Source organism: Culicoides brevitarsis, chromosome 2 (genome assembly GCF_036172545.1).
Source record: "Culicoides brevitarsis isolate CSIRO-B50_1 chromosome 2, AGI_CSIRO_Cbre_v1, whole genome shotgun sequence".
Classification (NCBI taxonomy): Eukaryota; Metazoa; Arthropoda; class Insecta; order Diptera; family Ceratopogonidae; genus Culicoides; species Culicoides brevitarsis.
Window position 1 is genome coordinate 29,463,688 of NC_087086.1, and position 16,161 is coordinate 29,479,848.

Below are 16,161 nucleotides of genomic sequence, written 5' to 3' on the forward strand. Positions count from 1 at the left end.
CAATTCAGATTAAAAATTTCTCTCTCACCTGTAAGGTGCAAATTAAATTTAAATTTCTTCCAAGGAAATTTGTAGGTTTTCATCGCTTTTAGCCAGTTTAAGTGTTTTATAGATAGCAAACTTGATGTTAGTTGTCTAGATTTTTAAGCTTTTAGAAAAATATTAACGGTCAAAATTTCAAATTCCCGCGGTGATCTCAACTTATGATCAGATGATCTCTAAAATAAAAAACAAACAAACAAATCCATTGAGGTGACAAAAACGACACATTTTTCATTCAAAATTGCGGAATATTTTTACTTACAAGAATTCTAAATGATCGTCTTTGAAATATTTTTTATTAAAAGGTATGCGTCGTTATTTTTAGCGAAAAAAAAACAATTTTTGGATTGGACATTAAAATAGCGAGCGCTGTGATGTGTGCCAAAAATATCTATTCAAAACAATCATTAGTCCCGACACTTTACAAATAAATATTTATACTCACCACAAATTCCGTTGCTTTGAGAAAATAATTTCAAACTAGCAGGCGAGAAAAATCAGGTAATCATCACTTGAACTTCGGATTGTAAATCAACGCGATCGTATGATGTAAGTCATTTTGAGTCATACTTTGTTTATTTTTTTTTCTTCTTATATTTGTTTACGTGCTTCTCGACATCTTGTGATCTCGAGAAAACCGTTCAAGTATCGCTTCGTTAGTTAAACTCCTCATCCAGTGGCGAGTGATTGGCTATCACTTAAATAACTTTTTTTTTTTTGCTGAAACAAGTTTGTTATCTCATTATTATTATTATTGAGTGAGTGAGTGAAATAAAACGTTAACAAATATAATTAAAATCTTGAAACCTGTCTTCTTCTCCTGTCGTCTTCTAGAAGAAAAGAGAGTTAGTTGGTCCGGTTTGACCAGGCGACAAGCGATGTGATGAGAGACAGACCAAAACGAAGAGGATGTTTATTATTTTTCTTTTTCGCGAGTTCATCCACACTTCTCCTTCTTTTTTTTGTACCAAACCAACCATCATCACATCACACCGGTTTTTGATGTAAATCTGACCTGATCCGATGTGGAATTTAAAACGAACGAATTTCATAACATATGCATCGATCATCGCCAACAAGACTTTGCAAGTCGTCTACATGGCGAATAATAATAGTAAATATTGGTACTACGTCATTTTTCGTAGTTTAGCAAATTACAAAGCGCAAAACTTGATTGCAATGCACATTGAACGCCGTACTTGATGTACGAACCCAACTAATAATAATAAAAATAATAATAGGTAGTAGTTGTTGTCGTTGGTGTCGGATCTTGTATTATTTTATAATATTTACATAAATGAAATACTTTTTTCTACGTAATGTGTACGCTCAAGGCCAACCAGCTTCTATCACTTCTATTTTTTTTTTCGTGCATACAGACATCTGGTGGAGTCATTTTCGTTTGATTTTTGCGTGTTTTTTAATTTTTAAAATAAACTTTGTGGTTCAATCAATATAATTTGCAATAAAAATTTAAATAAACAAAAAAAAAGACGTTGCCCTATATAAAAAGCACCGGAATCGACAAAAAATTCCATCGTCGTGTGCAAATATAAATAAGTGTACGAAAGAAAAGTCACCTCATTATAATGTGTGGATAAATTATTTATTTGCTGTCTAGGCTTTTAATTTAAATCATTCCTCAATTGAGCGAACGAAATAAATGGACAATACCGAATCTACGGCGTAAACGGTGGTGATTCAGTTAACAGTTCCACAAAAATTTTAATTCCACGAACGACAACGACGACGACGACAAATTTCTACACATTTACGTAGTTTTTTTTTTCGTGTGTTCAATTCCTTTCACAACATTTGTTTATATTTACTTCTATTTCTTCGAATTCTCGAATATATTATACGTAATGTGCGGAGTTCTCCGTATATAGTTTTTTGTCGCGTTGTATGAATGAAGTGGTTTCTCCATAATAAAATAATAATAATGTGTTAGATAGATAGATGGATGTGTTTGTGCACCGCTTTTTGTGAAAATGTGTGTGAAATATAAGATTACGTAGCATGAAAGAACGAGTAGATTCCATTCAGTTTGTTGGTATACCTAATGAACAGCCGCGCGGCGATGACTGTACAAAAACATGACGACAACCGACGACGACGAACACATTTGTCGTATGGTGATGAAGACACTCACTCATGTATGAATGTTTAGCGAATTTTTTGTGGTTATGCGTTTTTTTGGCATGGCATGCGAGGAATTTGGCTCCATGGAGGTGTCTGTCTGATAAGAAAGGTAATTTTTTTAAATTTGATTTTAATTATTTTTTTTTCCAAAATTAGGATGAGTCAATGTAAAACAGAACATCGCAGAGACAAGACTTACTGACAATCGAAAAAAAAGTCATATGAAGCTAAAAAGTGTTAAGCTACTTAGTTTACTCGACTTACAAGCAGTTAATTTTTCAAACTAGTAGATACCTGATTTGTTTAATAAGAATATAATGACAATGAAAAATTTTGCAACACAAGCAGCAAGTAAATCTCAATACAGCTTTAGAAGGATTGCCCCGAACCCATGTTACCATAAAAACAGAAAGCATACATTTCAAAGCAACGAAGAAACTAAGTACTCCATACGAAGTCAAAGAAACTAATGACAAGTTATAATTAAGTGATGAAACCAAACGAAAACATAGGCAACAGATTTTTTGCGTTTATGATGTTTAACGTACCACATCCTTCTATTGAAACATGGAGTTGCTCTTTAGGTATACCATTAATGGCAAAAATAAGAGCATGATTAGTGTTTGATTATCACAAAACCTGACCATGGCACAGAAACGACAATAAAAATTTATCCAATGTATTCAAAGTCCTCCTGTAGATAATTTTTACCGAAGTGTTTAAAAATCGAAAAACTTTACTGAACCTGGATTCTGCCTAAGAACTGAGTAGAGTAAATGACTTATGGATAATTTTGTAGAATGTTAAGACATTTTAAAAATTGGCAGCCAAGACTTATTAAAATCAGTCTCATAACGATAGATAACTAAAAGCTTTATGAAAAAAAAATTATGCATATCATAATTTGGGCTAAAATATTTTTTTAAACCCATTAGACAAATATAAAAATACTTATTTTTTTAATCTGAAAGAGAATGTGCTTTTGTCTCGTTCAAAAATTCATATTCACGCAATTCGCCATTCAAATTTATTTGGAATTCATACTTTCCGAACAACAAAATAAAAAAATACCAACACACGTATGATATGTGATAATAAACCTATGAAAAAAAAGCTTGTACAAACACAAATGATTAGTGCCTGTTATTAACTGTGTGCCGGTTTGTATTCATTGATTTCCATTACTGGACGACGACACGACAAGCAACCGCCGGGTAGTTTCTCAAAAACTCGTCATTTGACAATTTTTATTCGTTTTTAATATAAATATATATATTTTTTGTCAATTGAGTATCTATCGCTATTGCGTTATGTACACAAAATTTTTATCATCATCGTTGAATAATATACAACAAAAGAAATATTTTTCTTACGGTAATATCTCACTGTGAGTCGTCGCGTATCGTCGTCGTCGTCGTGTCGTTTTTTTTAGTGTCGTCTAGCGAAATAATATTAATATAATTAAGCGGAAAATTGCTGCTCATTAGATTAGTGTCGCGAGAATCGCCTGTTTTTTGATAAGAAATACAAATTTTTTCGTACATTTGTCGCGACTTTATTTCTGGTATACCCCGTAAAATTCCATAACGAAGTAGTTTGAAAAAAAAAATAAATTTGCCGGACGTGAATAAATAAACATATTTTTATAGTAGTAATAGGAGAAAGAAGAGTACAATAAATAATCAGTGATAAGGTTTGTGTACTATTTAAACTTTTAAGTGAATTTTATACAAATTTTAAATTAATGAAAAACGAATGATGACCGAAATTCTGTTTGTGTTATCTGCAATATAAAAATTTTTAAAATAAATAAAGACAAGAAATAAAAAATAAAGCGCTGTGTGTCAGTCTAGCAAATTGTCGAGTAATGCAAATAATATGCGCGAGTGATTGAATTTTATATTTATAGAGGCAACGCGAATGGTGTTTGCCAGTACATTTTGCACATATGATGATGTGTGATGCCGCTTAGTCGTCGTCGTCGACAGAGTCGTTGTCGGTTATTTTATTTGTTTATTAGTAAGTAAGATTTTTTTGTCGTATCATTGGAGGCGACTTAATTTCGGAGAATGGAGAATTCCCCAAAACAATATCTTATCGGTTAATCACCGATTGATAAACATTTTGACAATCTCTTAGTTTTTTCTCCGCAATGCGATAATGTCGAACTTTAAAGTCCAGAACATTCGCCGCTACTGACCCCAATATAATCAAAACACATATTTGATTAAGCTGTTATCTGTTATTACTCAGAGCAGCTCTACTCGACTGCGCTCTATGGAAAATAATAAATACATGTATTCATATATGTATATTCCTTTTCGTCGTAGTCTGATGATATTTTAGTAGACGACTCTCCGGATAGACTTGAAGTATTCACTTTTTTAGTTTACTTTCCATAGCGAAGTCGTTGTCGTCGGTCATCAATTTTAATTATTATTTTTTTTTTTTGTGTAATATTAAATATAAATTGATTCAAATACAAGAGAGAGACGAGCATTGACGTCACTTATTACTATATATTAGCTAATTTTTAATACAACACGGTGCCTCGTTCGTGCGTGCGATGTAAATAAGCAGAAAAGCGAGTGATTGCTAAATACTCATTACAACTTAGTCATTTATAAAAAAAATACAGCAAACTCGATGTACATAATAAAAATAAATAGTCGAGGGAATCCATGTAAGTGTTTGTCGTGCCGCTCGCTGATGGCTGCCTTTCCTTATTTGTTAGAATCTTTATCAATTTACATGTCATTGTGACTTGATGGACGCTTGAAAAAGATGTTTTCTTTTAAAATAATCACAAAGTGTCTCGGCACCAGCAAAATAAAAAACATATTAAAAATAAATACAAGTGATAATAAACTCTGCCTGTTACTGAATAGAAAAAAAAATTGTATACAGGCGGCTTCCAACGCGGCTCGGATGATAACAAAACACACAATAATAACAATATAATTGATAATAACATAAAATTACGTCAGACGAACATCGCACATGAAAAGTTGTAGAATCAGAATTAATTAATGTGAAAGTTCATTGATGATAACGAATTTCGCGAAGCTGCTTCTCTTCTCCTTTTGCGCGGTAATTAATGCCATACATACAATTTTCTAAGAAGTTCTTTCGAACATCACGTGCTTGACATTGTTAATCCGTTTGTTTAGCATGTAAAACAAACGACAAAAGTGACTTCATGTTTGTGTGTGAAAAATCTTATCAAAATTTTGATAAATGGTAGTTTTTTTTTTGCAAATATATCGTCGTCGTCATGGTGTTTGTTTTACAATTTATTTTTATTTTGGTGGAAGACTTTTTAATTTGTGTGCTTTTGTTATCAACATTCAGAGAGCGTCGTCTAATGAAGTGACGCGACATTTTTTGCATGAAATCGTGAATTGAATGGAATTCGTGATTTGTTGGGAGTTTGATTGAAAGAAATGGAGCGATTTGAACGGGTTTTTGGTCTGTTATGAATATTCAATTGTGGGCTGAAAAAATTTTTTTTAATCTGAAAATTTTTTGAAAATTTAAAAATTATTTTTTATGTTTAAAATTTTTACAAAAAACTAACAAAATTTGAGCTGAAAAAGAAAAATTTTTAAAGAGCTGAAAATCGAATAAAAGCTGAAAATCTCTGAAGGACTAAGAATCAGTCAAGATTTAAAAAAAAAACTAAAAATTACTTTAAACTAAGAAATCATGAAATCTAACAAGATTTAAAATTCAAATCTAAATTTTTTTTAAAGAGCTGAAAATTTAGCTCTTGTTTAAAAGTTTATCAAGAGCTGAGAATTTTTAAATTTTTAAGTTGATAAGCGATTAATTTAGTTAAAAATGACAATTTTTTCTTAAAACTAACAAGATTTAAAAGTCAAAGTTGAAAATTTTTGAAGAGCTGAAAACTTAGCTCTTATTCAAAAAAAATTAAGAAGAACTGAGACTTTTTTAATCTTAAAGTGATAAATTTAGTTTAATATGTCAAATATTTCATAAAACTTACAAAATGTGAAGTCGAAACTGAAGGTTTTTGTAAGAGCTGAAAACTTAGCTCTTGATTTTTAAAAAGACTGAAAATTTATAAAGAGCTAAAATATAACCTAAATCTAAAAAATTCTAAAATTATAATTTATTTCATCAACATTAACTTTTATTTCATGAAATTCATGAAAACTAACAATATCTGATATTTCAATTTGACAAAAGTCTTAAAAAATTTGAAAGAGCTGAAAATTTAATGAAGAGCTGAAGGGTTTAGATTTTCTTTAAATTTAGTTAGTTTTAATTTATTTTGTTATAATTAGTTAGAAATTTCATTAAAATCTTAAAATTTGAAAAACTGACAAGATTTCGAGTCAAAATTTGTTAAAATCTGAAAAATTTTTAAAGAGCTGAAAAACTGACAAAATCCTATTAGTTTCAAAGAAAATTGGAAAAAAATGCGCTTTCGACAGATTTTTTTACTTTTTATTTCAAGTTCAATGCAAAGCTTAGCAAAATGAATGAATGTACATTTGAGAAACTCATTGCAAAGTGTTTAGTCAATGAAAAAAGTTTTGGCGTTAACTGGCAATTGATTTCTTTATTTGGAACTTTTTTACGAGCGTGGCACGTTTCCGTTCATTCATTCGCTTTTTCGTCCACAAAACTATTTCTAATTGTTTATTTTCTCACTTTTCGTTGCAGATTCTGGTCGTAATAGCAGTAAGAAGCCATCTGTGATGGAAACACTAAAGCGAAAATCAAGTGATACATATTTAAATGCTGGCAAAGTGTCGACCAATATTTTTATCAGTAACAATAACAGTAGTAGTAGTAACAATATATCATCGTCGTCTGCCGTCGTCGCATCGCGAGGCGTCTCAAATTCAACGGAAATGCCGCCATCGATGGCGAAACCTCCGCAACCGCCACAACAACAAGCATCTTCCTTAACGTCGTTCAACAGTGATCAAAAGTACCTGCATAAGAAATTCAAGCGAATCGCGAGTGCAACAAGTGACAATTTCGAAAATAACAACAAACACGAGGACAAAGCGCCTCCACCGCCGACGCCGCCGTCGTCATCGTCATCGTACGAGAATTCCTCCAAACAAAATAGTTTCTCAAGTGCCAATAACAGTCATCATCATACGAACAACAATAATTTAATAAACAATTTCAAAGTAGTGCAAAATCACACAATGACACCCCACAATAGCAGTAGTAGTAGTAGTAATAACGCGAAATCTGTGCCACAAGTGATGACGGCGTACGAAAATTACATAATAACGAAGGAGAAGTTGACGCATCATCAAGTGCAGCAAATTGACGCGAAAATTGCGGCAGCTGCAAATTCGCCCGAAACCTTCATGAACAACAATCACGGCAAAAATTCGAGACCGCCGGCACTGATGATCGTGAATAGTCACCAAGATCCGTCGTCGTATCCGCAAAATGAATCGACGCCGGGCCGACATGTTTGCCCGTATTGTCAACTGGTTTGTACAAAGCCATCGGTGTTGGAGAAACACATTCGAGCGCATACCAACGAACGTCCGTACCCGTGCAAAATGTGTGGATTCGCATTCAAGACCAAAAGTAACTTGCACAAGCATTTCAAGTAAGCCATTTTTTCTTAATTTTCCTAAAAAAAATATTAAAAAACGATTTTTTTTCAGATCTCGCGCTCACATGTCCCGCGAAAGGGGTGAAGAACCTCATCCCGATGACGATATGGCTTCGTACGGTTCAGATGGGGAAACGACTGACAAGGATACAAGTAATAGTGGATTAGATTTGGTATGTTTTAATAAATTTTGGAGTTTTTGTTGAAAACAATTAATATTTTTGTCTTGTAGATGCGACGAATATCGCCCGTGGATGAGAGAACGTCGAGTCCTTTGTCGCAACAATCCATGGATAAGCCGTACAAGCCAAAATTTCACTTGTATCCGGGAAAAGCGGCGGAATTGGCGCCCGCGAAAGTTGCGTCGAACAAAGATTCGTCATCTTATGTGCCAACCATTAGTACCTCAACAATGACAACGAGCACGCCGAGTGTCATTCAATCCAAACCGCCGGGTGCAAGTAATTTTGTGGTGAGTTTTTATTGCGTTTGGGTCGGAAAAGTTAATTAAAAATGTTTTCGATTTCATTCTAAAGATTTTTTAAGATCTTACATGAGATTTTTCAATTTTAAGAATTTTTTTACAATATTTTTAATGAAAAAGATCAAAATTTTAGTTCAAAAAAATTAAAAAGTCAAAAATTTCTTTCATTTTTCCAGTTTTACAAGCTTAAATTATTTTTTTTTTAATATTTGCAATTTTTTAGCAGATTTCGTCAAAAAAAAAAAAAAAATTAAAAAATTTAATGATTTGAATAAGTAGAACTTTGACAATTTTTTGACCAATTTCGATGTTTTTTAATTGAAAAAGCATGAAAAAATGTCAATTAGCATTAAAATCATTCAAAAAAAAAAAAAATTAAAAAAAATAAAAAATTAAAATAAAATAAAATAAATAAAATAAAATAAAATAATATAAAATAAAATAAAATAAAATAAAAAAAATAAATTTAAATTAAATTAAAAATTTAAATTAAATTAAATTAAATTAAATTAAAAATTTTAAAATTATAAAATTAGTTTTCTTGTCTTAAAATAATATATTTTCCATCAAATTTAGGCAAAAAAATCTCTCAAATCGAATTTAATTTTTTTTAAATTTAATTTCGATAAAATTTCATTTTTTTTTTGAATAATTTTATTAAATTTATTTTAATTAAATTGAATTAGAAACACATTTTAAAAATGAATATTTAATTAAAAAATTATTTAATTTTTAATAAATATATTATACTTTAATTTTTTAAAAAATAAAAAAAAATAATTTTAAAAAATATTGATAAAAAGAAAACATTTTTGATATTAATATCGATTAATATCGACCTTATTAAATTTCACTATTTTTCTAATATTTTTTTTCTAATTTTTTTTTTAGTTAAGTGCAAGTGTCTCGGAATCCGTGACGCAACACATCCAAAAAATAATTTCACAAAACGCTGCCATCATCGAAGGTGTCGATCCGGCATTACAGAAGAAATATCACAAAATTACCGGAATAAATCGTTCAATCTCCGTCGACAACTCCATCGGCTCTTCCTCGAGTTCGAACACGACACCGAACGTCACGCGCAAAAGTTCCCTTTCGATCCCACCGCGAGAACTTTCGCATCATCACCACGCCAACAACAACAACAACATTCAACACTCAGCAACAGTTCCTCCATCGCCGGCATCGATGCCAAATAACATCGTGATAGTGGCTCCCAAGACCCCGGGCCAGATGCAATATCAATCGCACACGCAGCTCATTCATCCGTTGCAAGCGACGCCGCATTCCGTGCAAATTATTCAACAACCCATCATGTTCAACTCATCCGCGCCGGCATCTTCTGTGACAGCAACTCCGTCAAATGTGCCATCGTCGCCGCAACAAACGCCCTTGCAGTTGCAAGTCCCGCTGAATTTGGCGACAAAACCGCAGGAAATGCCCGATAATAGTCCGCGATCGAGGAAAACGTCGCAAGAAACGGAACAAGTTCCCGTCGTGGATCATCCCAAAAATCCGGAAAGATCGATCATTAAGGATTTGTTGTTGAATTCGAGGACTTTTGGAGTCGTGGCGGAGGGAGAAACGAACGAAACGGGGTACATTTGTCCGACATGCAAGAAAGTTTTCCAAAATGCGGATGTTTTCAAGTATCATCAGTTTGTGGCGTGTGACGGAAGTAGTTTGGAATTGCAGCCACAGCAACATTATATCGATGAACAAGGTCCTCAGAGTGCGCCAATTAGTCCTGTGGCATCACCTCATCAGTATATTCGATCGAATTCGTTGCATATTGCCTCGTTGGATAAGCATGGGAAGGTCATTGAGCGGATTCATGGTAAGAAATTTTTGATTTTTTTTTTAATTTTATTTGAAATTTTTGTCCCATTAATTTTTTCAAATTAAAAAAAAAAAAATTTTTTTTAACTGAATTTGGAAATTTTTGGGCTTTTAAAATATTTTTTACAAAATTTTCAAAAAATTAAAAATTTCAAGATTTTAAAAAAATTTAAATAAATTTTTATAAAAAAAAATTAAAAGTCAAATATTGTCAGTCAGTAATTAAAATTAAAATACTTTTACCTAATTTTTTAAAAATATTTTTGAGAAAAATCTTCCAATTTTTTGATAAATATTTTTCAAATCAAAGAAAAAAATTTTAAATTAAAATTAAATTATAAAAAAATTAAATACAGGAGAAAATGCCAAAAAAGGCAATTTTTAATGAAAATTAATTTAATTTAATTTAAATTTTTATTTATTTTTTTAAAATTTAAATAAAATAATTACATAATTAGGTTTTACTTCCAATTAATTTTATTTTTTAAATTAATTTTTCAATTAAATTTTTTTAAAATAATTTTTATATATTTTTAATTTTTTTTAAATAATTTTTATATATTATTTAATTTTTAAATATATTTTTGTTTCTAGATTTTTTCAATTTTTTTTTAATTTTAATTTTAATTTTTTTTCAAAATGGGACAAAAATTTTAAATTTTTTCATTAAAAATTAATTTTTTAAAATTTTTTCTTTTAATTTTTTTTTTAGGAAATCCCGCAAAAATCATCAAACCTCGTCTTTCACGCCAAAAGCCCGACAACATCATCATCACCCAATCGAATGTCTCGCCAGTAATTGAAGGAGCTTCCATCGACCAATTCCATCTCATCCCTCAACACCACAAAAATTTAATCGAAATGACACAAGCTCCCTTACCCTCACCCGGTCCGTTACTCGGCAAAACTCCCCTCATCGACATGTACTCAATGCACGGCTCGCAAGTGATCGAACGCAAAATGAGTCTTTCGGAAATCGAAGAGCTCCATTATCAGCAGCAACAACAAATGCATTCGGCTTCAAAACGCGCCCGTTACAACAACGACATGCGAGGACGCGTCGAAAAAATGCAAATGTTCGGCGGCGACGTAAAAATCTTGGAAAAATCTCCCATGGGACAATTCAGTTCGGGCGGCACGATGTCGTCGCTGTCCCCGAACTCGGATGAAATGAACGAAAATGCTCCGGTGATGGTGACGGGACTCCATTCGGGCGGCATGGCAGTTCCCATGCACGAAAAAGACCAAAAAGTCCATGAAAAGCTACCGATGACACCGAAACTTGTGCTGACAATCACGCCAACGCTCACAATAACGCAGCCAACGCAGAGTTTGTACCAACAAAAGACGCATTTTCAATTTCCGCCGTTGAATGCGATCACCGGATATAATCCGCTGACACTTCCGCCTGCTACAACGACTTCCAGTCCGCAAGTACAAAGCATCATGCACGGCGGGAAGTTAATTCCGCATGTTCCGGGCATTCCAGGACCCAATACGTTCAATCCAAAGGTCGAAAATTTGAGCAAAAATATCATGCCGAGTCCAAAAACGCCGGTAATGCCATCGTCTCGTACCGTTCCAAGCAATAATTTGATGATTTCACCTCGAAGTGTCCCGCAAATCAAGTTGGAGCCATTCGACGATGGGTATAATGTGCCACAAAGACCTCCATCGACCCCAAAACAGAGTTTCAACTTCTCGCGGATCGCTGATAACATCAGTCCGAGCAAAAAAGGCGACCAGGAAGAGTCAAAAGCAGCTTCTGTCGTTAAATTACACTCGGATGACGTGAGAATTTTCAATTATGAGAACGTCATCGCGAAAAATGAGATAATTGTGAGGCCCGGAGATGATGTCAAGCCATCGCCAAAGGTGAAAGAAGAGTCCCGACCAAATAAATTCCTCAGACCGAGCAGTTTACCGTTGAAACCGGGGACTTTTACGCCGAAACAACATCATGGCATCACCCCAACAGCCAATACTTTGCCTCTGATCTCGCCAGAAACCCCGAGACCGTCGAAAACTTGCGTGCAGCAATACCACAATGGACATGCTTACACCTACTTGGGCCTGAAATGCAGCACGAAGCCCTTTTATTGCACCGTGAACAAACCACAACCGGCTTATTGTGTGACGCAAGCGAAATTATCGATGTACAGCAACTGGCAAGTCTATCCGGAGAGCAAACCGCATCCTCTGAACTTGAAACCGCTTGATGTGATGCTTTGTTACCGTTCCTCGTTCAAATTCGAGCGAAATCGTAAATTCACGATCGCAAAAACCCAAAAAATGGCTTATACGTTGGTCAAATCGACCGAAACTCGGGTGTCGGCTGTTGAAGCTCCCACGAGATTCCCTAAATTTGCGCCGTTGGAAGAGCAAGTCGCCACCAATAACGGAAATGCGACGCAGGAGGAGGAATATGTGCGTGGCAGAGGTAGAGGCAAGTACGTTTGTGAGACGTGTGGCATCAAATGCAAGAAACCGTCGATGTTGAAGAAGCATATTAGGACGCATACGGATGAGAGACCGCATACGTGCACGAATTGCAATTTTAGCTTCAAAACGAAGGGAAATCTCACGAAACACATGAAGTCGAAGGCGCATTACAAGAAATGCATTGAGCTGGGAATTCCGTATGAAGAGTATCAGGGCAGTGAAGGGGATAATGGGTCGGGAGAACATGCGAATGCGATGACGACGGGCTTTGAGGATGAGTCGGAGAACGAGAATGACAGCGATTGCGATGAAGATACCGAAAGTGATGGTGAGTTTTTGATTTTTTTTTTTAATAGTTTTGTCTAAAATCTCAAGTTTGATTAAAAAAAAATTATTTTGGGCAAAAAAAAATTCAGAAATTTCAAAAATTATGACCAAAAATATTAAAAATTTTAAATTTCTACTTTTTTTGCACTTATTTTTAATTAAGTTCTTAAAAATTAAAAAAAAATAATTTTAAAAAATTTTATAAAAATTAAAAAAAAAATAAATTAAAAAAAAATTTATAATAAATTTTTATAAAATTTAATTAATAAAAAAAATCATAAAATTTTTTTATCATTTTATTATTTTAAAGTTTTTTATTTTATTTTATTTTTTTATTTTATAGAATGTTTGAAAAAAAAATAGAAATATTAAAAATATTCTTGGTTTGTTTATAACTTTTTTTTAAAAAAATTTGAGTGATAAATTTTCAACCTTTTGTGCAAAAAATAGTCAAAAACTGATCAAAAGTTTATTTGGATGAAAGAAAAATTTAAAATTTTTTAAAAAGTTACAAATTTTTTAAAAATGTTTAAATTGAAAAATTTTTTCAATTTTTGTGTAAAATTTTATCAAATAAATGTCAAAACAGACAAAATATAATAGAAAATTCAGATTTTCACCAATGAATCAATTTTTTTTCAAAAAAGGAAAAAATATTCTGTTTTCAAAAACTAAAAAAAAAATAAAAATTCTTGAAAAATTATTTTCATATTTATTAAAAACTATTTTCATCATAAACTTCATTTATAAAAATTTTAAACAAAAAAAATTAGAAAAATGAAATTTTTTGGTAAAAACTTCTACTAAAAGAAATTTTTTCTTGAAAATTTTGAACAAAACTATCTGATTATTTCTCTTGTAACGCAAAAATATTCAAAATTATTAAAAATTCTTTTAATTTTCCCACAGACAACGAAGAAAATCGTTCCCGATTACCCGAACACGAAGCTGCTCGTTGCCTGCTTTCCCTATCGATGACACCACCCGCAACCAACTTGATCTCCAACCAACCTGCCATCGATAAAACTGACCCGCCTCGTCTTGATGAGATCTCCTGCCGACGAATTATCACATTTGCCGCCCCAAAAACTGAATTCGACCTTCACGGACAGTACTATTCCGATCCTAATTTGGTGAAAATCAACGAACGACAGGAAACTGCTGCACCTCCAGCTGAAGCTGAAGATTGCCCAATTGACCTTACAAAACGATCGAAAAACGTCCCCGAACCAGCAGCTCGTAAAAAACCCGCAAAAGTCTCTGACGTCATCATGCCCATCAACGGATCAGCTTCAGAATTGGCAAGTTTGATGTCAATTACCGACAAATTTCCGTTCCTCGGGCAAAATGGGGAGCATTTCGTGGCAGATCAAAATATTTTGCCGCACAAGTACATCACGGATCGCGCCTTGTTGGACACAAAAATCAAACAAAGTCAGAAAATTATTCAACAAAACAGCAGTCAGGAGATGCCGATGCAGGAAAATCCAAGAATTGAACATGTTGCTGCTCAAACGATTGAACAACCGCGCGTCGTTGATGACGAACCAGGTATTTCGATGATGGATACGTTGGCGGAAGTGGCAGCAAGTAGTGTCAAATTGGATGTCACGCCGATACATTCGCCAAAAATGCCCGAAGATCCAGTTCCGAAGGTCGAAAATGACTCGCGGAACTTCAATGCGAAGAGTATTGCGACGGAATTCCTGAAATTGACCCAAAATGTGAAGAATTCCTCGGAAAATGATGGCGAAGGTGAGAGCGGAAGTGATCAAGATGCCCAAAAATTCAACGTGAACCGTACTGTAGTGGTTGGTCCGGGCGCTTTTAACGCCGTCGTCAACAAAAAAGTCAAAAATGACGCGAAACCCTTCATGCAAGACGAGGGACGTCCCTTGTGTCACATTTGCAAGAAGGTTTTCCCGAAGCAATCTGCTCTGAAACTCCATCTAAACATTCATGCCATGGAACGGAAGTACAAATGTGGTCCCTGTGGTCAAGGATTCCGCACCCAAGGTCACTTACAAAAGCATAATCGCTCGGCGCAACATCAAACTAAGGTCTCGATGACCTCAACATTCGGCGTTCCGTCTCAAAGCAACCCACGGCCCTTCAAATGCAAGGATTGCGGCACCCAATTCCGCATCCATGGGCATCTGGCGAAACATTTACGCAGCAAATTGCACGTAATGCGTCTCGAATGCTTGGGAAAACTCCCCATTGGACTCTATGCGGAAATAGAAAAGTCTGGAATTAGTTTGACGAATATCGATACGAGTGATTGTGACACGTCCCTCGCGAGTTTACTCGAAGTAGCAAGAAAAATCCACGAAGATGACCCCACAAAACTGAATTCCGCATCGACAGATCAAAGTAATAACAATACCACGCAACGCCCCATGGAAAATATGGACGAAGAAAATGGCGAAAGTGACGGCGAATACCCAGATTCGGCAGATGAAGGACATGCCGACCAGGAAAACACAAAAGAACCAATAAATGGCTTGAAACGGACGTACCTCAACACGTTCGGCGATAAAATTCAGATGCACGAAAGTGACTCGGATAAGGATCCCTTGAAGTTGGATACACCACCGCCGAGACCCATTGCAGCGAACATGCACGACATGAACGAGAAACGCTTCAAAACGGATTTCCACCATAACAATGACTCGTAGTGCCAAAAAACAACGACGAGAGACGAGATCAATTAATGTGTAATATAAGAAAAAAATGAAAAATATTTAAATTCGTGATATTTTTTTGTATAACTTTAAACATAAGCGCATTTAAGACTTTTGTTAATTTTTTTTCGTTCGTTATATTTAACATGAGCTTCCCTTTATGATTTTTAATTTTTACAACGGAGATAATTTTTTTTTGAATTTTTGATTTTGAAACATATAGAAGAAAAAAAGACAAACTTTTTACAAAAAAACGACCCATAAAAAAATCAATTGCATATCAATATTAAATATCCGTATTGATGAAAAGATAAATTTTTATAAATGAACAAATTTTGATAAAAATAGAAAATTTTTGATATTTTTAATTTTTCACCGAAATAAATAAAATATAATAAAAAAAATATGAAATGTATAGAAAGGCCAAATATACGTAAAAAAAATAAATTTTCTTTTTGTCTTTTTTGAGTTTATTAGTTTGAATGTATGTCTTCCATATCACCTTTTATATAGAACATAAAGAAAAAAAAAGAATATTCAAAAATTTATTAAAAAAAGTTTTTTGATACAAAACTCTGTCTGTAAGT

The 16,161-nt window shown here is 33.5% G+C and overlaps 1 protein-coding gene across 3 annotated transcripts in view; it reads left to right on the plus strand.

The window, feature by feature from the left end:
* LOC134832164 (uncharacterized) overlaps positions 1 to 16,161 on the plus strand; it is a 32,441-nt gene extending 16,280 nt beyond the window's left edge. For 2 of the 3 annotated variants that reach the window (XM_063846086.1, XM_063846089.1), the window contains 6 exons: positions 6,874 to 7,789; positions 7,848 to 7,968; positions 8,028 to 8,267; positions 9,171 to 10,119; positions 10,834 to 12,891; positions 13,800 to 16,161. In XM_063846086.1, coding sequence (XP_063702156.1) covers positions 6,874 to 7,789; positions 7,848 to 7,968; positions 8,028 to 8,267; positions 9,171 to 10,119; positions 10,834 to 12,891; positions 13,800 to 15,568 — 6,053 coding nt within the window. In that variant the 3' untranslated portion in view covers positions 15,569 to 16,161. Of the gene's footprint in view, positions 1 to 4,687; positions 4,868 to 6,873; positions 7,790 to 7,847; positions 7,969 to 8,027; positions 8,268 to 9,170; positions 10,120 to 10,833; positions 12,892 to 13,799 lie in introns of those variants that run through there. The other variant, XM_063846087.1, reaches the window with a different exon arrangement.